Below are 27,093 nucleotides of genomic sequence, written 5' to 3'. Positions count from 1 at the left end.
TCTACCGATCCTGATGAATTTGTTCAAGCCAGATTCATTTAAAGATGCATTACATCATGACCAATTTTAGTTAGGCCATAAATTGGCCTAACTCTCCATAGAATCCCGTGTTAAAAAGTTATCCGCAATCCAAAGTCAGTAGTCCACTTGGGAAGCTAACAAACAGAGGGCGTACGGTGACTGAAAAGATTAGATGTGAAAATCTATCAATTGTGCACAAATAATAATCAGAGTTTTAAGCTTAAATGCAATAGCCAGAAGCACAATTGGCAAGTGGAGTACGGAGAAGTCTAGCTACACCCTGGAAGGGAAAAAACAGTATTTGAAACGAGGAAATGTGCAATATGACTTAATGTAATACATTAGAAAGGCTTAAAAGGCAACTATTAGGCCCTGATTCATATTTAATCATCATTTAGGCCTGTAAATTAGATTGTCTGTGTAAATTTAGCAGGATCCGACTTGTTATGACGACTTTCAAAATGTGTTACATTTCAGAAACACCAAGCTGTTTGTGAGGTGGCGTTAGCTGTATGGGTTATAGGTTGAACTTTTTACAATATTTCTGGAAAAAAATCCTGAAATCCATATATTAATTTTTACAATGGATGTCGTCATCTGACCTTCTGCTTGCAGAAAGGGGAAGTTTTGAAGAACTGAGTTGTTTTCCCGGCCCCTGTCTGTACAGAAAGTCAGTGGGGGTTATTTACTGGTGTGCACCCTAAAAGGCCCTTGTCATAACCAATGGTGGCGGCATGATTTTTCCCGTGCATGAGGGTTTAGGGAAAATTAAATTATATGTCTAAACTTGAGGTTGCATGTGTAAAACATGGTCTTTTTTTTAACGCATGTTTGGGGTATTGAAATGATATTTTTTTTGCTTTCACAATCATGGTAAAGATCCATGTCATACATAAGAGATTATAGGACATACAATACTTGGTAGGCCTAATGATAATGCGTAAACTTTGTACCTGTTAGGGAACTGAAATCAGACTGAAAACACAAACGTCATTCGAGGCTCTGTCTCACCAGTTGCATTTACAAGGCTCTTGTTATAACCAGTGGTGGCGGATGATTTTTTTCTGGGGGGGGGGGAAGGGTCACACAAGGTTCTGAACAGAAACGTCACATACGGACCAACCCACACTACCGAGAACCACGAATGCCGAGAACCGCGAAAGCCGAGAACCGCTCTAGTTTTATAATGTAACGCATGTGCCAAGTGCGCATATCAAATTTTACGGCTAATTAGCGGTTTAGAAGTAAATGCATGATTTCCAATATTTTGAAATTTAAGAAAATCTGTAAGTATAGGGTTGAACTCGATATTTTGATTGGATTTCTGTAATTATGGATTACAAATCTAACATCTCTGTCACTTTTTCCGAATATAAACAACATACTTGAAACATAATCAAGAAAAAACACGATTTTTGCTCATAATAATAAACTTGTAAAAAACGAACTGGCAATAAAGGCGGCAAGTATGATCCACATCAAAGACACACTGACTACATTGTTATCACAATAGCTTGATACGGACCCTCTATAGAATGTTACGTAAATAATTCAATAGGTGTTGGATCGACCAGCTTCCATGTCTCTTACTTCCATGGTGAGAGTTTACCAGAAATTCTATTGAAATTGGAAGGTTTTTCTCAACACTTTAAAAATAATCCGGTAGAAGTTGGGTACCACTATTTTGGAAGGTCTCATTATACAGATTTGTAGGTATTGTGATTTTGGATAGTGAATGGATAAATAGTAAATTAATTATACTCCTCACCAAAAACATTTTATAAAAATGAAAAATATAATTCAGTTCATAAAATGCAGACAGTGTTTCTAATTGGCATATTTATTCTTAGTGTATTAACTCAGTGATCCCAGCTGTCCCTCAACCAATTACAACAATTCGGCGAGGCAATTGAATCTTGTTCTGTGCATGCTTTTGGCTTGGCCCAATTCCAAGAAAATACAAATTGTATGCCCTATGAATGTTCTGATGTTATTGGTGAGGAGTATAATTCACAATACACTCCAGACGCATAGTAACTTGCCCTATCATTTGTTATAATGCACCAACTGAAATTATTGATTGGCTCCAAACAAAGGATTTGAACCGGTGTCCTTCACCGAAATCATGGCACAGTGCAGTCCATTCAATCAAATATTGTCATCAACCTATTTGATCGTAGTGTATTTGTTATGCGTGTGAGACGACCTCTCGCGGTAGATTGCAAACATGCTTTTGTTCAATGCATTTGAGTAGACCGCCATTATTGTGAATTAGTAAAAGGATCAAAGAAAAAAGGGTGGCATCAGTGATCAATATGCATGATTACAATGTTCAAACATCCCTTACTGTAAATAGATTATCCCATCAAAAGTTTCAAGTCATTAGGAATATTCAGCTGGACCCAGATATCTTGCTGTAAATCGGTCAAAATTGAATAAAAGTAGACAAGGAAGAATATTTTTTCATCGCTTTACTGATAATTTCTGTTAGGTCTGACCGTGTTTAGCAACTTTTCTTTCATGACTTTTTGCTAAAGTAAAAACTTTTCGAAATATATCCTTAAAACCGGGTGTCTAAGTTATTTGGACAGACAGTAGTATTTCCATGATATGACGACCCGTTGTCTGGCTGTTTATAATTGAGAAGTTTTATATTTTGCGTGGTCTTAAGCCAAATTGGACTTCACGTACACAGAACTTTATTTAGTTGAAAGGCTCAGCTTCCATCTGATACCCTTTATTTTTGGTGGGAAGAAAATTTATTCAGGTTTTAGTTCAGTAAAATTTGCTAATTTTCGACTACACATTTTACCATTTAAATTCACAGTTTTTTAAATAATTTAATGATATGTAGATGTATCATATGGTCCTTTACCTACTGAAACATGTAGTTCTTTCAACCAATTTGTCATTCAAAGACACAAAAAATGTAATATTTGAAAGGGCCATTTTCAGCCATTTCCATTTTACTAGCAAGTCTTGTGAAAATAAAATAAAGGTCAATCTATTCAAATCAATGATTGCTTTTATTATATGGGTGAATGGACATGTCACAAAAGGATTGGTTGTCTCCATAAGGCCTGTAGTTAAGGTGGTTATGGAGGCATTATAAAAGTGCTCTAAGCATGTTTTAAGCAGATTAATTGAGTAGAGCAAAGTACACTGATCGATATGCCTTTTGTTTGGAGTCAATTGGACATACGGTTTTCAAAATATATCAATTTATATTTTCTTTGTATCTTATTGTTTTTATCAATAATCAATAAAGTTAATGAGCTAAAATGACTGGAGAAGCTCATTTGGCTGATTCCAGTTATAGGTAAGTTGGAACATGGCTAAACATCACAAATATGCCACAATCAGGTTTGTGAAAAGAGAAATCGACGTTTGTTTCTAAAGATCGTATGTGGCTTTAATTAACGTGTTACAAATGGTTGTTAGTAATGGCGCTTATTGCGCTGTTATTGATTGGTTTTGAATATTATTATCTCATTACATTTGGCAGAAACATTTGCTTTACACTTTGTATGTGCATTAGACCTGAGCATTAGACACGGTGTTATGATCTTTAGCTCATTAAGGCATAGGTTTAGGCTATCCAAGCATGTCAAAATGAACAAAGAGGGTTGTTTTCAAAATATATAATTATTATTGCTGTTCTTCTTCTTGGTAGTCTTGGTGGTGTCTAAAGCATGGAGCACCTTGCATTACATATCCTTACTTTACTATGAACATTCTTTTCATCGTATCATAGTCGTTATTTTATAGTATTTTTCATGTTTTTAATTCATTTATTTAAAGTCTGATTCATAATGAATAATTGTTGCATCGTATTCTACGTTGAATACAAATATATGAATCGGGCCTTAAATTAGTCAAACATTTAAATATGTGACGTGTCATGTCAAAAGGAGACACTTTTGGGCAGGATCGTAAATGGAGAAATAGCAAAAAATCTGCCAGGGGTGATTTTTTTTATAATTTGGGTTTGTTGCGAATTTGTGATGCTATATATTAATGTTAAAAATATTGTCTGATAGTTTCAGACCGGAACATAACTGTCATGTTGTAATTTTTGAGTCATTTTTCAAGGTAATTCCTACTCTCAACATTGTCAATAATATTTTTAAAGGCCGATATCTCAATTTCCGATTTTATAATAACTTACGAACTCAATATCTTCGCTTAGGAATGTCCGATTTCGTTGGGGAAAATGGCGTTGTGGAGCCATATCTCTTAAGATATTTAAAAACCTCAAAATTGATAACCTGCCCAAAAGTGTCTCCTTTTGACATGACACGTCGCATATTTAGCTCGATGATGTCATGATCTTATTTGTTTAAGCTATCAATATTTCATACAAACATTTTCCAAGTTTCATGATAATGTCAGACATCTAATGAAACACAATTGCTAGAACACAAGTCGCCGACCAATGTTTTTACTAAATATAGCCTAAATTCTTAAATTTTTGATGCGAAATTATCAAAAAATTAATATTAATTGTTAATAAATAGTTTTTACGAGGTGGTATAGTTAAGTCAAAAACTTTAATTTGGTGACCACTCTCTGGCCAAGGTTTGACGATTGATTCCACTTCTATGGACCATTTAGAAAAAAAAAATAGCCCCATGTCCCTCGCGAAAATCCTGGCATTTTTCGCTAGAGGCCAAAATCCAAAATGGTCGCCGCCCCCATTTTGAAAATTTAAGTTTTGAACCAGAGCACCTATAAGCATGCAGAAAGACACTTTTTCGGATATGTCGAGTACAAGGATTCCGATTCTGACATTAGTTTGACATTACGGCATCATTTTCACCCAGAAATCCAAGATGGTGGCCAGCACCATCTTGAAAAAATTAGTTTTGAACCAGAGGACCTAAAATCGTGTACAAAGACACTTTTTTGGATAAGTCGACCACAAGGATTTCAAATTTGGCCGCCGGCGCCATCTTAAAAAAATAATTTTGAACCAGAGTACATAAAATCGTGTACAAAGACACTTTTTCCGGTAAGTCGACCCCAAGAAATCCGAATCTGACATTAATTTGACGTTATACCATAATTTTTGCCCAGAAATCCAAGATGGCCCCCATTTGTTAGAGCGTAAATGTGATTTTTGAATGAGAGCAGAAGCATAAGTGTGTCATTTTCGCCTTATCTGGGGTTCATGACCCTTATATGGGGATTAAACTGCCTTATCTTGGGTTTACATCCCTTATTTAGGGATAAGGCGCCTTATCTGTGGTTTAGACGGCCTTATCCTGGGTTTACGTTCCTTTCCTGTGGCTAAGATACCTTAACCTTAGCATATCGCAGTCTAAACCCAGACATGCCAGACAAGGCATCTAAACCCCAGATGAGGGACGTAGACCCCCGATAAAGCAGTCCAAACCCCAAATAAGGCGCCTTGACCCATGAGGAACATAAACCCCAGTTAAGGCATCTAAACCCCACATAAGGTGCCGGAACTCTAGATAAGGGTCGTTAACCCCAGATAAGGGTCGTAAACCTCAGATAAGGCATCTAAACCCATGATAAGGCGCCTTAACCCCAGATAAGAGACGTAAACTCAGATATGGCAGTCTAAACCTCAGATAAGGCGCCGTAACCCCAGATAAGGGACGTACACCTCAGATAAAGCAGTCCCAACCCCAAATAAGGCGCCTTAACCCTAAATAAGGAACATAAACCTAAGATAAGAGAAGTAAACCCCAGACGGCGCCTTATCTGGGGTTTAGACTGCCATATCTAGCCAGAGACATACTGCAGTTACTGTCCGTTTTTCTATACACAATACACAGTGCTCTTACCATTGACGCGTGACCTCTACAAATAGCGTATGTTAGAAGTATGGGGATTTGCCTAGTTAACGTCGCTGTGTGAAAAATAAGCGGCCAATATTAAAAGTACTCTTCTAAAATTCTAGAAAATATAGTTTTGTAACATGTCCTAAATTTTTAGCTAATTTAGATGTTTGGAAATATTGGTACTTTGGTGTTTTAGTGTATGTTATAGGTAATAGTACATTGCCTGGTCAACGTCGCTGTGTGAAAAATAACCGGCCAATATTAAAAGTACTCTTCCAAAATTCTAGAAAATATAGTTTTGTAACATGTCCTAAATTTTTAGCTTATTTAGATGTTTGGAAATATTCGTACTTTGGTGTTTTTGGAAGGATATGTATACGACAGATAACACCAAAAATATGAAGAAATTATTTCCAAACCGTGTTAAATTAAGTCTGCAAACCACCATGCTTCTCATTTTCAAGAACGCTGGTTAACAATAAGCACGTATTGTCTCATTTCGTAAACAAAAGCCCACACAGAATTGTTCTCTATCGTTCGCTTTACTCTCTAAATTTCGAAGATTTAAAAATAAGTCTAAGAGACTTGTTAGGGTGACAAAACTTTTGAAAGACTTAAAATTCAAATCTTTGTTAGAGTACAATTTAAATCCATTAGATTTGAATTTTAAGTCAAGGTTTTGTCATTTTAATAAGTCCCTGGAATTTAGAGAGTATAATCGTTCACCCAACTGAAACTATAATACCAGCTCATTGCTCCATTATACATGTAAAGCAGAAACATATGTTGTGTGTATTTAACCAGAGAAGATATGATTTAATCAGTTGAGCTGTTTTCAATGAGTGTTATCTTGGTTTAATAGCTTTTAATGGGGTTTAAGTCCTGCAAAGGTCGTGGTGAATTCTACTGTATAGACATGACTGCATCATGCACGGCAATTTTTGACACGAAAATATAGGGATGATGACGCTGTGCAACAGGCAATTGCTTGGAAAATTGACTCGTGTATGTCGGTCTTTAGACCTTAAAGACCGACAAACACGAGGCAATTTTCAAGCAATTGCCTATTACCTACAATTGTAAAGAAATTCTTAGGCTGCATGCAGACTTTTTATTAGACGTAAAATATTTGATGTAACATATCTACGTTATTTAATCTATTGCCATTCTATTTCCAGTAATGTTTAAGTTCTATGTTTGATGACGTAAAATCGATAATATATTTCTACCAGATATTATACGTAACATATTATCGATTTTACGCCATCAAACATTCGTTAGAACTTAAACATTACTGAAATAGAATGGAACTAGATTAAATAACGTAGATATGTTACATCAACTATTATACGTCTAATACTCGGGAGTCTGCATACTGTCTAACAACAGCGCAGGATGCTCTTAAAGGTCACATGTGACCATCCATCTCAAACCGCTCGTAAAGTCGGCAAATTGTATTTCGAGTTACAGTGCAAAATGTGCATAAAAGTTGTATTCATATTTACCTATTCATATTCATCTTTATATTCATATTTTATTTCCATAAAAAATCAAAGACATTACATAAAAAATAATATATAAACACGGTACATATGGAGGAAAAGGCTGGAAGACCAAAAAGGTCTGAAAGGTAGCCTTTCCCTGAAATCAAATGAAATTAACAAAATAAATCAACATCACATAATATAAACAAAAGACAAGGGAAGGGGGGGTGCTCACGGAAAAGATTAATTATATATAGAGATCAGTTTTGTTTTGAATTGATTGCGGAAATGTTTAACAGATTTTGAAGCTTTCAGATTTTTATCTAAAGAATTCCAAAGAATGGGACCTCTTGTACGTATGGCATGATCAGAAAAGACTTTCTTATTTTTGGTTAGATTTAGGTCATTTACATATCGTGTCTTGTAGTTATGTGTGTCAGAACGTTTGGTAAAATAATTATCAAATGAACAGGGCAGCTCATTTATAGAGTGCCTGTACATGAATATACCTAATTCCAGTGTGTACATATCTTCAACTTTTAATATGTTATAATTAGCAAACAATGGCGCTGCGTGGTCTCTATAGTGAACGTTTGCCACCGTTCTAATAGCCCATTTTGAATTTTACAATTTTATTTAAGTAAGTTTTACATGTATTTCCCCATAAAAGTACTCCATAATTTAAATAAGGCAATATTAACGTACAATAAGTGTAAATAAAATACGACTTGGAACAAAATGTTTCAATTTATTCATGACACCAACATTTCTTGAAATTGTTCTAGATACGCAATCTATGTGACATTTCCAAGTGAGACATTCATCTAGTATTAGTACACCAAGGAATTTAGTTTGATGCACTCTTTCTCAAGTCGTGTGATGTAATGTGATTTGCAGGTCTTGATTCATCGATGTCATTTTGGGTGTGCCAAGTATCATGTAATTTGTTTTGGTAGCATTAATTGACAATTTATTAGCTTTAAACCAATTGCTTACTTCATTTAACTCTTCATTAACAAGGTTTGTCTGGCGTTCTACGTTTTTATGGGAGTATAAAATGGTGGTATCGTCTGCAAAAGGACGAATTCGAGTACTTTAGATGCATTAGTTATATCATTGACATAGAGTATAAATAGAAGTGGCCCCAGTATGGATCCTTGCGGAACACCGCATATAATATGGTGTGATTCTGATTCATAAAATTATAATAAACGTGTTGTTTTCTGTTACTTAGATAATTTCTGAACCATTCTAACACAATTCCACGAAAGCCATAGTGTTCTAATTTATGTAAGAGTATGTTATGATCGATTGTATCAAAGGCTTTTGATAAGTCCAGAAATATTCAATAGTCGTTTCATTTCTTTCAACTGCTGCAGCAACTTTGTCTACCATTTGCTCTATAGCCATAAAGGTGGAATGTTTTGACCGAAAGCCAAATTGTTTGGGGTTAAGGATTCGCTTATTGTCAATGTAATCCGTACATCTGTTAAAAACCAACCTTTCAAGAATTTTTGAAAAACACGGTAGGAGAGAAACTGGACGATAGTTTGAGAATGCCTCAGCATCATCTTTTTTTATAATGGTATGACTTTTGCTATTTTTAATTTATCAGGAACAATCCCAGTAGATATAGACAAATTAAATATCATATTAAGAGGTTTAGCAATTTCTTTACACACTTTTTTAATGATTAGATTGCCAATATTGTCATGGCCTCCACCTTTGTTTATGTCGAATTTATCAATTATTTTTACAATATCGGATTCAACCATAGGCTTCATATACATACTACTGGTCTTACCTAATGTTGTCCTACATGTTTCTCATTTTAGTGTCAGTCAAACGCCAATCTTTTTATCCTATTGTTGAAGAGGATAATAAGCTTATACTTATGTATAAAGTTAGTAAATAGCTCTAGTCTTTGTTTGCTTTGGCCAAATCCTGTTCAAGTGGTGGGTTAACTAACAATCAACAATGAGAAGACATTCCTGAACCTCGTTGACTTGGGGATGATTTGAAGTGACCGCCAATTATGACAATTTGATATGTAATACCAGCGATGTGGAAAAAGACAAATAATGTAACACCAAAATAATGTACCCTTTTACTGAAGGAGCAAAGTTTAACAAGCCAAACCTCCGCTCCTGGATATTGTTTGAAGTCAAATGATATATTATTGCAAAGCTTATGATATATATTTTCTAAACACGGAAGAAAACAAAATTGACCAGAGGCCGACTTTACGAGCGTTTCGACGTGGATGGTTACATATAGGCTATATTGCTCGGACAACATCATATCATTGGCAAGCTAATATTATGAGGACAATGAAAATGACTCTTTTTTGAGAAAATAAGACGTTTAAAACTGATATTCCGAAAAACCAACTTAAGCGATGAGTTCCTTCAAACGTTACAGATTTGACCTAGAAAAAAGTTGACGTCATGAAATGACTGTTCCTGCTTTGCCAGAAGGGACTATAAACATTCTCAAGAACGTATACTGTTGTTGTTGTTCACAGAAAAAAACTCTGAATTAAGTATTACAAATTCAATGGATTTTAAAAATATGGATAGAATCAGCCGCTTCTTCTTCTGTCATATGTATAGCAATATCATGAGAAATATTTGGGCTAAAAAATAAAAAATAATTTGAGCTTAGAATTTCAGCGTGATCAATCTGAGACTAGCATATAAACCGTGTTAAGTCCACAAACTCATGTATCTGATTTCCCTGTGCGATATCTGGATCTGGATCTGGACGTTATCCTCTGAATAAACGGGTACCCGCATCGCATCAGAGTTGGTACAAACCAATGACCTAAGACTGGATTTGGCGAAATTTAATTGAGGTAGTCCCTAACGGCGGTCTTGAAGTTTTTGTAGTCTGGTATGTCCAATATGTCGTGGGGCAGTCCGTTCCAGTGTGGAATTGTCCATGGAAAAAAGCTGTTTGCGTAGGTCGCTGAGTTGACTCTAATTTGCATGTATGAATATGGGTGGTGTCGTCTGGTCATTCGTGTTGGTCGGGTGAGGTGGTCCTGCCAGTGTATGTCGACGGGATTGTGTGTAATTCTGTACATCAAGCTAAGTCTGGTAATAAGGCGACAGGTATCCAAACTTGGCCATTCAAGTTGGTTGAGCATTTGCGTAACACTTGCTTCTCTGGAGTAGTTGTTGTAGCACAACCTAGCAGCGGACCTCTGTATCATGTCTAGCTGGTGTCTCTCTTCATTTGTGGAAGGGATCCAGGCTGCCGACCCATAAGTCAGTTTGGGTTGAATGAGCGACAAAAAGAGGCGAGACTTGATGTATGTAGGACAAGCTTTGAAGTTCCTTCTGATGACACCCAGGATCTTCTTACAGCTGTTTGTGACTTCAGAGATATGCTCTTTCCAACGTAGATTATCACAAAACTTCAGACCAAGGTACGGATGAGAATGTGTTGCCTCAAGAGTTTTTTGGCACAATGTGTATGGGGAGATTTTGATGGTTTTCTTGGTTGTGAAGTTCATTTTGAAACATTTATCGGTATTAAAAGTCATTTGCCAGTCTTGACTCCAACGAGATATTGCGTCATCCCCAAGTCAACGAGGTTCAGGAATGTCTTCTCAATGATATAGTTATTATAGTTTCAGTTGGATGAAATATTACAAAGCAAACGCATAGTAACAATACTGTGTGAGGCTTTGTTTCCGAAACGAGAACAAATAGTCAGCATATTGTTATGCAGCATTGTTATGGTAAATAATAGTACAACTCATTGTTGCTAATATGTCAAACTTGTCAAAGTGATTGTGATTGTGTCACACAAGTAAATGAGAGCATGATATAGTGTCCGCTTCATTTACTTACGTCATAGCCCGCTGCCTTAAAAATTAAGTATACTTCAAACGCAATTTCTCTTTTTTCATAAAAAAATAGCAACGAGTGTCAACTTTTAATGTAATAATTATTCTCTTCGAATAGAGATAAACGTGTTTTTGCAATAGACCTGCCCTTTAACCATCCATGACTTTCATCTTTCATAGCCATTGATCCGTTTACTTCACCGGCATTGTCAGATTCACAGTTGAAAACGGCGCGCTTTATCCCAGTATCATAAATTATTAGCCTGTGATATTCAGCTGTACTCAAACAAGATATTCCTGAAAAAAATTGGTGTCAGTTCCAATTTACAATGTAATTATTATTTGAATGTAATGTTAAAGATGGAATTGCATGAGAAGTTTTGCACTGCAGCACTGACAGGAACATTTAGTGGTAGTTCATTTATCATTAAATACTTATACACTTACATACGTGTTTTGGCGCATCGTCAGCCTTCTATTCTAGCTAAAAACGTTTTTAAAGATAAAATATATGCAAATGAGGTAGCTAATTTGCATATTTTACCCCAGGGTCGCTGAAACAAAGAATTATGTTAATTAAATCACCAATTTATAATTAATAAAGGACAAAGAAAGATAAAAGCAAAAGTATGCTTCATTCAGTTAAACAATAGTAACATCCCTGTTGTGTAAAAAAATATAACTCTATACGACAATGCAAATCAGGATCAATTCATGGACTAAGTGCACAGGGAAATGTTGAGTATGTAAATTAAATGGAACATCCAAAATGCCAATGGGTATGTAATTTAACTAGAACAGCCTTAAATTGATATCGATATTAATATTGACGCCACAGATTCGATTTGTCACGTGATCGTCAAACCTGTACTAGAAGGTGTCAGTTCTGCAGGAACTGACACAAAAACCAATACAATATGTGACTCCTCGCCACAACTGAGCCCGGATGTCGCCAGTGCCACTATTGAGATATGCTCCATCGAACTTAACAATAAACAATAGGAAAGAAAGGATTTATTGACTGTTTTATTGATTTTTCACTACTTAAATGTCAAGTACTATAGACATGATATACATCATTTTAAAGCTAATTTCAAGCAGAATATTTTGGTTGAATATCTCAAAAATGATGATTGGCGACATCCGGGCTCAGTTGTGGCGAGGAGTCACATATTTTGAGAGCTTGCCCCTTCTGTTGTGCGGAACTCTGTCTCCAATGATAGTAATTTATCTGTTGTATGAACCTAGTAATAGTATATGTAATGTCACGTCGCATCCGACAGCTGGTCACAAGTTCAGGTAGGACAAGAATGGTACAGTAATGAGACTTGGCCATCAGCATTGGCTATAATTAGGGCCTATTGTGGTAAATACAGATGTGGGGTCAAAGGTCATTAAGGGGGTATTTCCGGCACATAACCAAATACCTTCAAAATGCTTCTTTTCCTTAGTACAGATTACATGGTACAGAGATACAACTGACACATATGCATTGACATTAGCTGGTGTTCAAGGTCATGCAGGGGTCAAACAGGGTTGATTACCGAAAATTACTGTAAAATTCACTATATGCTGCATATTACGCGCTTTAATCATCAGAATAATGCCAAAGGGCTTTAGCAGTATGTCCATATACAGCCTGTCTTAAAGAATTGTGCAAGTGAAAAGCGCCCTCTGTGGCAATTAGAAAATATCATTGTGAAATGGTGCTTACATCAACGTCAAGGGTACAGTCTTACCTCTCAAATACCGTTTGTTCTGTTCAATCTGCTTTTTTAAATTTCGAGATATGTTTAGTTAACAACGAAAGGGTAGAATCACAATTGTGCCACTTTTACTAGGGAATAGGGCTGTACATGTAAATCAATGATAGCTGATGTTGATGCGTCTAATGCATTCCCCCATCGGAGCGCGTGCATTAGACGCATCAACATCAGCGAGCGTCATGATATTTTGTATAATTTCATTAATTTGTCAAATTTCATAAACTTGTCAAAATTCATTAACCTATAAGTGTGCAATATTTGTTTGTCTTTTAACATGTCTTGAGTGACAAAGAAAAGACTATTTACCATGATAAAATCATTAACATGCACATGTATTTAACCGCAGAATGTGAAATATTTATTTATCTTTTAACTTGTTTACTACAAGTGGAAAAAGAGAATCATTGTACCTGTATCATGATAAAACAGTAAAAACAATTTTGTATTGTTGTGTAATTGATGCATTCTTTTGATTTCACGAAGGAACTCTTGATAAGACTACGCCCTTGACGTTGATGTAAGCATTATGTCATAACGGTATTTTCTAATTGCCAAAGAGGGCGCTTTTCACTTGCACAACTTTTTTTGAGACAGGCTGTAGGATTGTAATCCGACTTGGCTTAACATGGAGGAGGGGTCTGTTTTGGGGTCAAAAGGGTAAAATTATAAAGTTTACAATTTGAATGAAAATTAGCTATATTATGTAAACCTTCAAAATATGATGGAGTTCATTTCAAGTTCATCAGAGGTCAACCAGAAAATCAAAGGGTGTAAATGAATGATGAGGAGAAAAGCCGGGGAAAAGAGAACCACCGTGATCGTACTCATTTTATGTAATGACACAAACTCACATCTCTCTTGTCATATATCAATAGTAAACAAAATAAACCTTTCTTACAAATAGGCCTAGCTAATAGGCCTAGCAAGTTTAATACATCAACAAGATTAATGTCAATAATACATCTGAACTCTATGAAGGCGATCTCTTGGACTGTATAGGCCTTTTGTTTTATTCATGCTCGGTGAATCAAGACTATGAAATCGTCACCCTCATAACATGTTACATGTTTGATGTTTCTCATTGCAATTTTGATTTTCTGAGTAATAAACCCATAATTAATCAAATTTCCAGCCGCATTCTTTATTAACTTAAGTTAATGAAGAATGCAGCTATAAAGTTAATGAAGAATGCAGCTGGAAATTTTTATTAATTATGGGTTTATTACTCAGAAAATCAAAATTGCAAATGAGAAACATGTAATAATGACTTAGGCACTTTGGTTATGAGGGTGACGAAATAATAGTTAGCATTGTGGACAGTGGCGGCGTAACCAGGGTATACGTATAGCACCCGGGACAAGAAACAAAATTGGCGCCCTACCCCCCCATTCTTGAAACAATTGCGCGAAATTTAGGACAAATAAGGCCTACCACTAATTAATTTTGGTTTAAGTTGAATAGGCCTATCGGTATTAAAATGTTCAAAATTGATTTTGTTCTGAAATGCGAAAATTTTGACTTTCATCGCTTGGAGGGGTGAAGAATCGATGCTGAATTGGTCAATTTGGCGCCCCTAAGGGTGGCGCCCGAGGCACGTAGCCCCCTGCCCCCAGTTACGCCACTGATTGTAGAATGCCATGAGCTCGGACGAACAGTTTGACCAGCGCAGTTCGGTTTATTACAGGTATAAATCCTGAAAATCAGGGTCGCAATTTTTTGCGACCCTGATTTTTCACCTATTGCTATGGTAGTTAATCCGATTATTACGTAACTTCGCCAGCGTATAGCTATATACGTAAGCTCTATTTCTGACCAGTCAGGCAGGCTTTCCTTCGCGTCGTTTTGTATCTTACACCCAGAGGGGTCACGGTCACTCTCACACAAAGTGCTACCCACCCGCGTCCGACCACATCTGAAATGCACCCTTACTGGCGAAATTTCACATAACCAAATTGCACCCTTAATGGCGAAACGCATGCAAAATCCTACCCTAAATGGCGTAGCACATACAAAAACCATACCCGACGTCAACTGAGAAATAGGTCTATCTAATTTATACCCTAGTAGGACCTATCTATATTATACCCTAGTGGCGTAAACAGGAAAACGAGCTAATTTGATACCCAAGGTGTCTTTTTGATGTAATACAGACCTATAGATACTAAAGAAAACATGCACAAAGGTAACAAGAATCAATTAAAAAGTGGCGATTTTTATCAAATTAGTGCAAATTCACTCAAACAATAATATTACTAACCCTAAACGTCTAAGGATTTGGGTGAAAAAGACGTCGACGACGCTGTGTGGTGAAAAACATACCCTTTTAGACGTTTAGACGTTAGACGCGGGTGCGTAGCAAGTCAAGTAGTGAGTGACCCCCGGGATCTTACAGTCCCGGCTTACAGTGACCACACTGTGCCTGAATTTTGTCCACTGAGGTTAAACCATAGATTGTCAATTATGGCATCGAATATGTCAGAAAATAAACTATTAAATATATTGACTGACATGAAGCATTACCACAAGGGTTATGCTGAGTACTGTAGGAAGACGACCAAATGGCAAGAATTGCAAAAATGGACCGAGTGTGCCGAATTTGAATCAAATGTTGTGACCAACTTGTCGAAGAAATTGTCAGGACAAATGGACCAACAGATACGTGTTCTTGGTGTAGGAAGCGGAGACGGTAAATGACGGCTTTATGTATTTCCAGAAAATTTATTAATATTTATTATTATTATTATTAATCGTGCGTTCATTCTTGGGGTTTCTTTTTTGGTCTGTTTTGTTTTAAATATTTTTAAATATATTTTATATTTTACTTATGCTTATGAGCTCATATAAGCTCATATAATTTATGTAGGCTTTAATTTCTTTTTTACTTCAGGGTAGATCCTCATAGTATTGCCAAATATCCACATTTGTACGTATGGGACTGAAAACTCGTGCTACGAGCAGAGGACATGCTAAAAATCATTCATTTTTATCTTGATGGTGTCCTAATACAATATACATAACAAAATAATAAAAAAAAAAACCAAAACATGAAAAGCAACCCCCAAAAATATGTAATAAAGAAATTAATGAATATGTGCAAAAGAGATCCAAAATGTAGGTCTTACTTTTTAGTATTTCATTCAAAAAAGTAACAAATTTGTCCAAAAACAGGTTTTTCTGAGAATGTTTATGGTAAACATGTAAGACGACTAGCGACTTGATTTGAAGAGCATGTTAACCTCTTTCATTGGATATCAAATTTGTAGCACTTGTAGTTTTAAAGTTCTGAGCATTTTTGATGTTTTGGGCCATGTTCCTGTTTGCTTGGAATGCCCGTTATATATTCCTTCAGATTGTTCTATGTATACGGTATTTAAAAAAAATTTAACCGTTATAATTATATTCTTCTTATGATCTTTATGTGTTTTCTTTCATTTTCTTTTTATAATTTTATGATTATTTAAGGTTTGTTTTCCTTTTCAACTAAGAATAAGAACTTCAAGTTACATAAACTTAACGAACGAACACTGTCCTTTTAAATAGGCATATTATACATCCATTTAGCACCTGACGAATATAAATGACATATGTATTAAAATGAATGACAAACCGATTACTAAACCATCGCCACGCGAGACGAAATTAACCACAGATTTGACGAATATCAATGATACAAATGTGAAATATACCGATACAAATATATATGAAATTCAATGACCGAATAATTAAATTGCTTTTGAGTTTGTGCGACTTCGATTTTTTAGGGACGAATTTAAACTGTCCTTTTTATGAATGTGAATTATATAAGTACGAAATCCTCTGGGAAAACCTATATTATTATTATTATTAACACAAAAAGGACCAGACAAAATGGTAAGTAGACATAGGCCTAGCTGTGGTTTAAGACCACGAACACAGCCGTGTTTTGACCTCTTAATGACCTTTGACCCCAAAATCTATGAAAACCCCATAGACATTGACTAATGTCAATGCATATGTGTATGTGGCATCCTGCCATGTTAATATTTGTACCCAGCGAAATATTTGTGGCATTTTGAAGGTTTTTCGTCACTGTGCTGTTTTTCTGGACTGATGAAATTTTGAAGGTATTTCGTTTTATACCGAAAATGATCCCTTAATGACCTTTGACTCCAAATCTGTGTATGATTCATAGACACTGGGTTATAGCAATGCATGTGTGCAAGTTGGGTCACTGTCCTACGTAATTTATGGGAGAAAAAGCATTGAATGTATTTGGTTTTATACCGTAAGTGACCCCTTAATGACCTTTGACCTCAAATATGTGTATGAGTCATAGACATTGGGTTATCGCAATGCACGTGTGCAAGTTGTATCACTGTTCTACGTAATTTGTGGGAGAAGTAGCATTTTGAAGGTATTTCATTCTATATCGGAAGTGACCCCTTAATGACCTTTGACCCCAAATAAAAAATATCACATATACATCTGGTAAACTCAATTCATGTGTGAACATATCATCACTCTCCTATGTCTTTCTTAGTTAATACAATTTTGAAGGCATTTGGTTTTATACCGAAATGACCCCTTTGACATTTGACCTCAAATCTCTGTATGATTCATGAACACTGAGTTATAGCAATGCATGTGTGCAAGTTGTGTCACTGTCCTATGTAATTTGTGGGAGAAGTAGCATTTTGGCTAATATCAATGCATATGTGCACATAGCATCACTCTGCTATGTTATTTGTGGCAGAAGAGGTATTTTGAAGGTTTTACGTCTCGGAACGGAAGTGACCCCTTGATGACCTTTGACCCAAAATACACCGATTATTACCTTACTTGGGCACAACCATTATTGATCATGATCCTACATGTCATATGAAACTCGTGGGGTCAAAGGTCACGTAGGGGTCACAGGAAGTGACCCCTTAATGACCTTTGACCTCAAATATGTGTATGATTTACAGACACTGGGTAATAACAATGCATGTGTGCAAAAGGCGTCACTGTCCTACGTAATTTGTGGGAGAAGAAGCATTTTGAGTTGAAATCACGTTTTGACCTCTATGACCCCCGCGTGACCTTTGACCCCACAAGTTGCATGTAACATGTAGGGGCATGGTCAATGAAAAAGAAGAAGACTAGAAACTAGACATAGCTGTGGTCTAAAATTGGCCATTTTTCCGCTTGCACGGAGTTTGTTTCAATATGTCCAATCTGGGAGCAAATGTCGCTAATTCGAATTACAAATTTTCGTGCGCTTAGCGCGCATTTGTCCAATTCACCGGTTGATACTTGGATCAATTGGCTTTAAATTGGCAAATTTTTTGCACTTCGCGTGGAAGTTGTTCAGAGAAACTTAATCTGATCAAAATGCCGTTCAAATTGGAAATTTAGCGCGCACCTGTCTCCTTCAATGTTCATATTTGATTATTGGCAGCTAAACATGCTACTTTCGCTCCGCTGCAACATATGTTCAAGGATTTTACACCACATGATGCAGTCATGTCTACAGTAGAATTCATCTCGACCTTTGCAGGACTTAAACCCCATTAAAAGCTATTAAACCAAGATAACATTCATTGAAGCAGCTCAACTGATTAAATCAGATCTTCTCTGGTTGTGCACAAGTGACTGTTTTCAATGTGCGACATCGCAATAAAGCTGGTATTATAGCTTCAGTTGGGTAACCGATTATAAAGGAAACGAAAGGAAACAATGGTATGTGTACCTTTGTTCACGAAATCAGACAAAGACCTGCTTTTTGTTAACCAGCATTCTTCAAAATGAGCAACATAATGATTGTTGACTTAACACGGTTTGGAAATAATTTCTTCATATTTTATGTGTTATCTGTCGTTTACATATCCTTCCTAAAACATAAAAGTGCGACCCTCTCCAAACATCTAAATTAGCTAAAAATTTAGGACATGTTACAAAACTTTATTTTCTAGAACCTATTTAGAATAATTTAAATGTAGCTTTTACCGTTATTTTGTGGCATCCTCCAGAAGTGAGCGGTCCGATACCAATATTTTCGGTCAAATCTCCATTCAATTAACACGGGGAGTTGGCTAGCTATGCCTTGCCCTCACTCATATTTTACAAAAGTGCGACCATTTCTGAACATCTAACCTAGCTGTAATTTTAGGTCATGTTAGAGAAATATATTTGCTAGAAGTTTTGGAGAATAAATAAAATATTGGCTGGTTATTTTTCACACAGTGATGTTAACTAGGCAAGTGCCCATTCTCCCAACATACATCATTTGTAAAGGTCACGCGTCAATGGTGAGAGCACTGTGTATTGTGTATAGGAAAACGGACAGTAACTGCAGTATGACCTCCCTCCCCATGTTACAAAGAAATGTATGCCACTTTTGCTCCCCCACCCCACACACACTTATGAAGTCCCGCACCGTCATCACTGATCAAAGGGGCCCCTGCGTTCACATTGCCCCCCGGGCCCGGAATGGCTCTCGGCGGCACTGCTCGTCTAAACCAGGAAATACCCGGGAAATATCCTCCGCTGAAAACTGGTTCATGTTAAGGAAAAACAACCTAAAATGAAATCCTTTAATCTTGTGTATGGACTTGTGTGTGCAGTCATAGACTGCACTGAATCCTATGTGGGTGAAACCAAACAAGCCCTAAAATCCAGAGTAAACCAACATAGGCGGCCGAGCACCAACGAAGCCCAAAACTCCGCTGTTTATTTACATCTCAAAGAAAGTGATCATATAAACATCGAGGATGCAACCATTTTAGACAGGGAGGAACAGTGGCACCGCCGAGCATCAAAAAGGCTATTTGGGAGAGAGTAGATTCACCATCACTCAATAAACGGGGAGGCCTATGATACAACCTATCTCACGCATTGGACAGAGACATCAGGCCGATCCCTAGCCGTCTGTCACATGACCAGTCCAGCGGGTCAGTTGCCTGATGAAGTGTGATGGTGTCACACGCAACGTAGCATTGCTAAAAATAGTAAATCCAATAGTTTGAGTCATTAAAGGGTCTTTTCCGGTGTTAAACAAAATACCTTCAAAATGTTTTATTAACCAAGAAAAACATAGCACAGTGACGGTATGTTCACACATGAATTACTGTTACCCAGTGTATACCGTGGTATTTTTTTAATTTGGGGTCAAAGGTCATAAAGGAATCACTTCCGGTCCGAAAAGAAATTCCTTCAAAATACCTCTCATAGCAGAGTGATACCACGTGCATTGAAATTAGCCAATGTCTATGGGGTGTTCTGAGATTTTGGGATCAAAGGTCATTATGGGGTCACAACACGGCTGTGTTCGTGGTCTCAGACCACAGCGTTTCTAGTTCTGATTCTTTCGTCAAACCCACTTCTAACATTCTACTAGTTCTAGTGGCAGACGCTTACACCAATTTCGACAGTTATTATGTTTTGATGAATCCAAGTGTGTGAAAATATTGGCTCCAACACATAATAGTGATAAAATTGGATGCTTTACGCCAAATATTTATTGGTCTCGCTATCAGTTTTAAAATATTGGACTCGTCCAATATTTTAAAACTCATAGCTCGACCAATAAATATGGTTTTAATTATCCAATTTTATATCAAACTTGGGCACAAGAAGCTTAATATAAGTTGTATACATATAGGGGTCAAAGGTCATGAAGGGGTTATTATGGGCTATTTTGTGAAAAAATTTAAATTGCTACTCCTACTCTAACTTAATTGATATGAGCACCAAACTTGCTTGGGGTCAAATGTCAGGCAGAGGTCATGAAAATCAGATGCCATCACCTACATTCGTAACTCTTGAGCCACAGCAGCTCTAATTAAGTCTGCCAATGAGTCTCATGATCCCATTGGTATCACACCAGATGTGTGAGAGGGAAGACGAAATGCTGTAGTTGGGAATGGGGAGCTAGGGTCAACAGCAGGGTTATAATATTCAGAAAAGAATTGATTGAAAGAGTTGGCTACGTCATTATTATTATTATTAGCTATAATAACCGTGATATTTTTAGACTTCAAAGATATGAAGTAAATGAAAGGTCTTTTTTTAAAATTCTTTTCCAAGGTATATTAGAGATTTATCAACTTCAGAAACTGGCGGCAAAATTCCCCAAAATATCTGCAAGTGTTGTGGAGCCCAGTGAACTAATAACGAAATACAAAGACACAGCTGGTAGGAATCCTGTAGCTGACAACATCACTTTCGAGTGGCACCATCGGACCTTTGACGAGTACCTAGCATGTAATGGATATGACAAGAAGTATCATTTTATTTCTGTCGTACATGCTGTGTATTTCCTTGGTGATCCTGAAGTATTCATGAAGAAGTTGTACAAGCTCCTGGAACCTGGCGGCGTACTTCTTCTTATATTGCTGACAGGTATGGAAAGGACTCAACCTTTTTCATTTTCCATTTTCAAAGTACATGTAGGCCTATTACCATGACACCCCATTGAATTGGTGAATTTGAAAAATGTATTTGAAAACTCACAAAATGTATTTAAAAACTCAATTAAAGCATGCATTTGATAATTAAAAAATAAGATCTAATGAACAATTGGATTGATCATGACAGACAGACGGAGTGACCAAAATAATAACAATGTAATTCTCGAGAGTTTAGAGCAAGAAGTCACTATTTGCAATAGCTGCTAGGTGTACAGTATAGAATGCAGAAATTGTCAAATGTCTATGGGGCAGCTATTGTAGTTAGGTCCTTCTTACACTAACAACTCGAATTGTATGTTACCATCAACGTTCATCTGTGTTGGTAATCAAATAAATGAAGAATTGAACTTTTGTTCACAACACATTAAGTTGCTCACCTGAAATTGTTTAGACTACAACTTTCTCATCCAGCTCGTTGATCGATTTAACGACTCTTAACTTGTGACGTCAGAACTGGATCGTAGATTCAAGTGGTAAAACTGCTTGAAGGTTGTTTACGTTGTACATATTTTGTTTACAATGGAGTGTTTTATTTACAAGTACACGGAGTGGCAATGGGGAGCCCAGTCAATCCGATTGTCTGTAATCTGTATTTGGAACAATTATTCATCTCTGCTGCTTCTCATCCACCATTGTGGTGATTCAGATATGTTGACGACACCCACACCAAATTAAAGAAACTTTACGCCCAGGAATACACTGATCACCTAAATTCTCTAGATCCGGATATCAAATTCACCACAGAGGGTGAAGATAACAGGCCTCCGGCCTTCTTGGACACTCTAACAGTCATAAAACCGAACTGCTCACTCAATATCAAGTTCTATTGCAAACCCACGCATGCAGACCATACTTGAATTATTCTTCCAATCACCCATGACAACACAAACTGGGAATGATACACACGCTTCTTCATCGCGCAGAGTCGGTATTACCGATCCAGTAGATTGTGACGAAGTGAAGTCGCACATCACTAAAGCCCTCTCTAGGTGTGGGTACTCCAAGTGGGCATTTGACAGGCTCAACAAACCCAAGGACACAAGTAAACCGCCAAATGATAATACAAACATCAAGAAGGGACAAGTTATTATTCTTTATTAATATGTTAAAGACATCTCCGATGCCTTAAAGTGTATTTGCACCTCATACGGCATAAGAGTGTGTTTTAAGCCAACGCGCACACTACATGTACATCAACTGTTAGTTGCGCATAAAGACAAAACGGACAAAAAGGGCGTCACGGGACCTGTATATCTGATTCCTTGCCAGGGTTAGACCCTGCTCGGATTCATACATAGGAGAGACAAGAAGGTCTTTAAGAACACCTAGGCCTAGCTCTACCTCGTCCGAGGTATCTCAGCACATACACATAGAGTCCCCGGGACGCCACGTGGACCTCGAGAAAGTGCAGATCCTCGACAGAGAACAACGGTACTTCGAAAGAGAAGTCAAAGAGGCCATCTACATCCGGACTATAAACCAACCTTCTCTGAATAAGGACGGGCGCTACAACTTACGATCCAGTTCTGACGTCACAAGTCAAGGGTCGTCAAATCGATCAACGAACTGCATCATTCTGCTGAAGAAGGTTGTAGTCTAAACAACCGAAAATTTCAGGTGAGCAACTTTATGTGTTGTGAACAAAAGTTCAATTCTTCATTTATCGAATTATATGTGTTTAGATCACACAGGAAGTGGAAGCATCCCATTACATCAGTCAGGGCTGAAGGATGATACGACAACCAATAATTTTGTCAATTCCTCTCAAGTGAAAGCCACATTGGAGAAGCTACAGATTGAATACACCCAATCAATGTACACGGAAAGTACCGATATCACAGATTTCATAACCAATGACAACTCCGAAGAAGGCGATTTACTCCTGGATTTCTTGACGTATACGATTAATTTTAAAAAATCAGCGCCTGATGATGTGCGTGATCGCATGATGCATCATTTTAAACAAGGTTCACGTATTGAAAAGACTGGTGACGGTGATGAAAAAATATATTTTAAAGCCACCTGTGATATATTGTTTGTAACAAAGAGAGAATACGCGGGAGAATACGCCAAATAAATCAAGCGTTTGTCTCTGGAGCAAATGGAAAAAGACAAAATGATTAGCATGATTAGTGGACTGTCCAGCCGAACTTCGGCTGGATTCTTGTATTTCAGCAATTTATTCTTCTTGCACAGCCTGTTCACACTGATAGGCCCACCCCTACCCTCATTACACCCCATATAAATCGTGAAACATTAATGAACATGAGACTCTGGAATCCGAGATCAATTCGAAATAAAACAACAACATGTAATATTAGGGAACACGATGTAGAGTTGAAACATGGCTAGCAACCAATGACACAGTTGTGATTGGTGAAATGAAGCCAAATGTGTATACCTTCTTGAACATCCCACGTGGTACCAGTAATCATAGTGGTATTGGGGTTCTTATTAAGGTGGTTTTAAATGCAATTTAAAGATCTATGGATCGTTTTCATCTTTGGCACAGAAGAAGATAATAATTTAAAAAAAAATTCGGCAGTGTTTTCAGCACCCTACCTCCTCTGTTTATTGCTCTCCAGGGACCGAGAAATTTCAGACCTGGATACTGCCGTCATACGGTTGAAATTGCACATGTCCAAATAAATAAAAAGAAAGTTACCCACAAATATTGTACTACAGGAATGACCTCTGCTGATTTTCCCGTAAAAAGTTTGTAAGTAATATGGAATCTGTGGCCAAAAAACGAAAATTTCACTTTGACCTCCCCCAGCGGGAATTCCACTGGGATTTTTTTTACGGGAAAATCAGTGGAGGTGCGCAGGAACATGACTCAACATGTGAGTATACTTTTATTGGGACAAATGAAGTGATTTGCGAAAAAACAACTTTCAATGTGATTGGTCAGAAGCCAGTAGCGACTGCTTGGTTACCATGGCAACGGTTTTATTACCTTCATAACATGGCCAACATATCCCTACATAAGTACAAACTCACTTGAGATTGTATCATGAAAGGTTTTGCAGATATTTGCAAAAATGTTGGAATTCATGATTTACCTAAACCTTGCCTTTAACACCACCTTAAGGCTCAACTTGGGTTTCGTATACACCCGCTTAATACTAAGACAGTTACCTTTGAACATGCCAGTATTTTAGATCCAAACAATGGTGTTCACTACATTATCATATACCGTCCTCACCCAACCAAAGCAAATGGCTTTACTCTTAATCGGTTCATGGAGGCGTTCGAGGATTTCCTTCAGGAGGTCTCTTTGTTGACAGGAAATCTTATCATGTTGGGGGATTTTAATTTCCACATGGATAAGTCTCATAGACCAGAGGTTGCTAGTTTTCAAGCGATTTTATCTTATTTTGGACTTAACCAACATGTTACCCAGGCCACTCACAGATCGGGCCACATTCTTGTTACTCACTCCTGAGAAGGAAGATCTGGTCAGACTCTGATGTTGGCACTGCCTATGGCTCCGATCATTACATGGTAAGATTTGTTCTGCAACAAAGAAACCACCACCTTTAAGGGTCACTAGTACAGTAAGAGATTTCAGAAAGTTGCGGATGCAATTTCTTTAAAAAATGATCTTAATTGCGAACTAAATAATAGTATGAAGCCGAGACCTAGTAATGTGAATGATCTTTTGGACATGAGCGCGCACATGTGGTACCATTGTGATTCCTGTACGGTTTTCTACCCAACAAAAACTCACAAAATGGCGACCCCAGTACAAAGAAAACGCCCTCTCTAACAAGATTTAACAAATGGTATTTTCCCAGGTGATCTCAAACAAGCAATTATCACACCTATCCTCAAAAAATCAAATTTAGATTGGAACAACTTCAAACTACAGACCCGTCTCAAACATCGCTTTCACAGGGAGGTAACTGAGAAGGCTGCAATTATCCAGATCAATGACCATGTGAGCTAACGAGCTTGATGAAGTATGTCAGTCTGCCTATAAAGAATTCCACCGAGAGAGCACTGCTCAAGGTGACCAACGATATTGCTAGGGCCATTGATGATAACCAGGCAGTCCTCTTAATTATGCTTGATCTTTCTGCTGCCGTTGATACCATTGACCATGACATTTTATTCTATCGTTTATAAGGGCGTTTAGAGCATGGCTTTGGTATCAAAGGCACAGTCCTATAGTGGTTAAAGTCTTACATACATGGTCGTCAGTTTAGAGTATCTGCTAGACGGGTGATGTCTGATAGGCATGTTCTTGAGTGTGCTGTACCTCACCTGTTTAGAAAATACTCTCAGTATAACACCGAATTCTTTCATTTCGGATGTAATTAAATCCACTTTTTTTTTAAACTTCAAAGAAATTCACTTTGTGTTGGAAATATGATTTTGAATTTCCAAATCATTATCTAAAACAATTTTTTTCTTACTTTATTTTCATTTGAGCCTTATCTGGTAGTTGTTTTTTTTGGTGGCAAACTAGGCTCGAAGTTTAAAAACGTAATTTAAGAAATGTATTCCTTTGACAATGGTAGTGATGATGATGATTATGGTGATGATGGTGATTGTGGTGATAATGATGATGACGGTGGTGATAATGATGATGGTGATAATGTTAATGATGATGACGACGACGACGTCGACGACGACGACGACGACGACGACGACGACGACGATGATGATGATGATGATGACTCATCTTCACCTCTTTTAAACGCATTACCTTGGCTTCCAATAGAGAATTTGAAAGTGCTACTCTATATTTACAAGACATCGAACGATCTGGCACCACTCTACCTCTCTGATTGTCTGACCATCCGTCAGTGTTCCATCTAGGGAAGGCCTTCGTTCAAATCAAGATCTTACGCGTCTTATCATTCCTAACACCAACAGACTAATAGGCGACGGATCAGTATCTTTGGACCCAGAATCTGGAACAAGTTTTCTAAGTGTAAAGTGCAATGATCATTTCTTTGAAATTGCGCTATATTAAAGCCGTTGTATGTATGTAGGTATGTATTTGTAAGCTAATATAAGTGAGGACATTATTCTATAGAACATGTACAATGTGAGGACAGTAAAAAAATGTGAGGACAATTTTGATGTCCTCACATTTCTATTGTGTCAAGATCACTGGGCTTTCCTGCCCTGCGGGGCCCTTTAAATTGGAACTCACTTGGAGTGTTTAGTCATCGTATGGAAGTCTCCGGCCTCGGGCCTGCCGGCCCTGCCAGCCCTGCGGCCTTGATGTTTTACTCATATCAATTTCTAAGCGCTCTTTAGCAAAGTCATAGTTCATTGAATTTACAACCGTATGACAAAACAGGCGAAAATAGTAACTTTTTGCACAAGATTTGCAATTTAAAGAGAATTGGCCATTGCTCATTCTAGTGACGCTAGTGTATGGAAAATATAAGTGTGCTTTTTCATTTAATGACATAAAATTTGACAAATAGTGTAAGGAACATTCACCACATTCGCCTGGTTATAACATTTAATTGCGTTATCTGTTGACCTAGTGACGAAAAGTGTGTTTATGGGGAAGTGTTAGCTTACGTTTGATATAAACAAAAATTCTGATTGGATGAAGGGAACACTTGAGGTTTCAACAAAAACCAATTACAGAGCCCCATTTTCCAACTAGAAGCTCCACAGCTCATACGATGCTATGTACTCAACCGTGTAGTGTAATCAAAGACTGTGGTGGAGACAATTCACTCCTTGCTGGTTTCTGCTTGGAAG

General features: G+C 37.2%; 2 protein-coding genes across 2 annotated transcripts; one reads left to right on the top strand and one right to left on the bottom strand.

Moving 5' to 3' along the window:
* Positions 1–10,160: 10,160 nt before the first annotated feature.
* Positions 10,161–10,832, bottom strand: LOC140157622 (uncharacterized). The gene has a single exon (XM_072180861.1). It carries the CDS (start codon positions 10,830–10,832, stop codon positions 10,161–10,163), a length of 672 nt encoding a protein of 223 aa, XP_072036962.1.
* Positions 10,833–15,394: 4,562 nt separating this feature from the next.
* LOC140157621 (histamine N-methyltransferase A-like) lies at positions 15,395–23,440 on the top strand. The gene is made up of 3 exons (XM_072180860.1): positions 15,395–15,620; positions 20,981–21,295; positions 23,046–23,440. The coding sequence occupies exons 1-3, from the start codon at positions 15,395–15,397 to the stop codon at positions 23,438–23,440; spliced, it is 936 nt and encodes a 311-aa protein (XP_072036961.1).
* Positions 23,441–27,093: the final 3,653 nt, after the last annotated feature.

Source organism: Amphiura filiformis, chromosome 7 (assembly GCF_039555335.1).
Source record: "Amphiura filiformis chromosome 7, Afil_fr2py, whole genome shotgun sequence".
NCBI classification, from domain to species: Eukaryota; Metazoa; Echinodermata; class Ophiuroidea; order Amphilepidida; family Amphiuridae; genus Amphiura; species Amphiura filiformis.
The sequence above is the reverse complement of the archived record's forward strand: the minus strand, read 5'-3'. Positions and strand labels throughout refer to the sequence as shown.

What these genes read in the sequence shown, in the direction of transcription:
- LOC140157621 (XM_072180860.1), top strand. Translation starts at nt 15,395, where the DNA reads ATGGCATCGAATATGTCAGAAAATAAACTATTAAATATATTGACTGAC. An exon ending in TGGTGTAGGAAGCGGAGACG is followed by an intron (nt 15,621 to 20,980) that starts GTAAATGACGGC and finishes TTCTTTTCCAAG; the next exon opens with GTATATTAGAGATTTATCAA. An exon ending in TCTTCTTATATTGCTGACAG is followed by an intron (nt 21,296 to 23,045) that starts GTATGGAAAGGA and finishes ATATGTGTTTAG; the next exon opens with ATCACACAGGAAGTGGAAGC.
- LOC140157622 (XM_072180861.1), bottom strand. Translation starts at nt 10,832, where the DNA reads ATGAACTTCACAACCAAGAAAACCATCAAAATCTCCCCATACACATTG.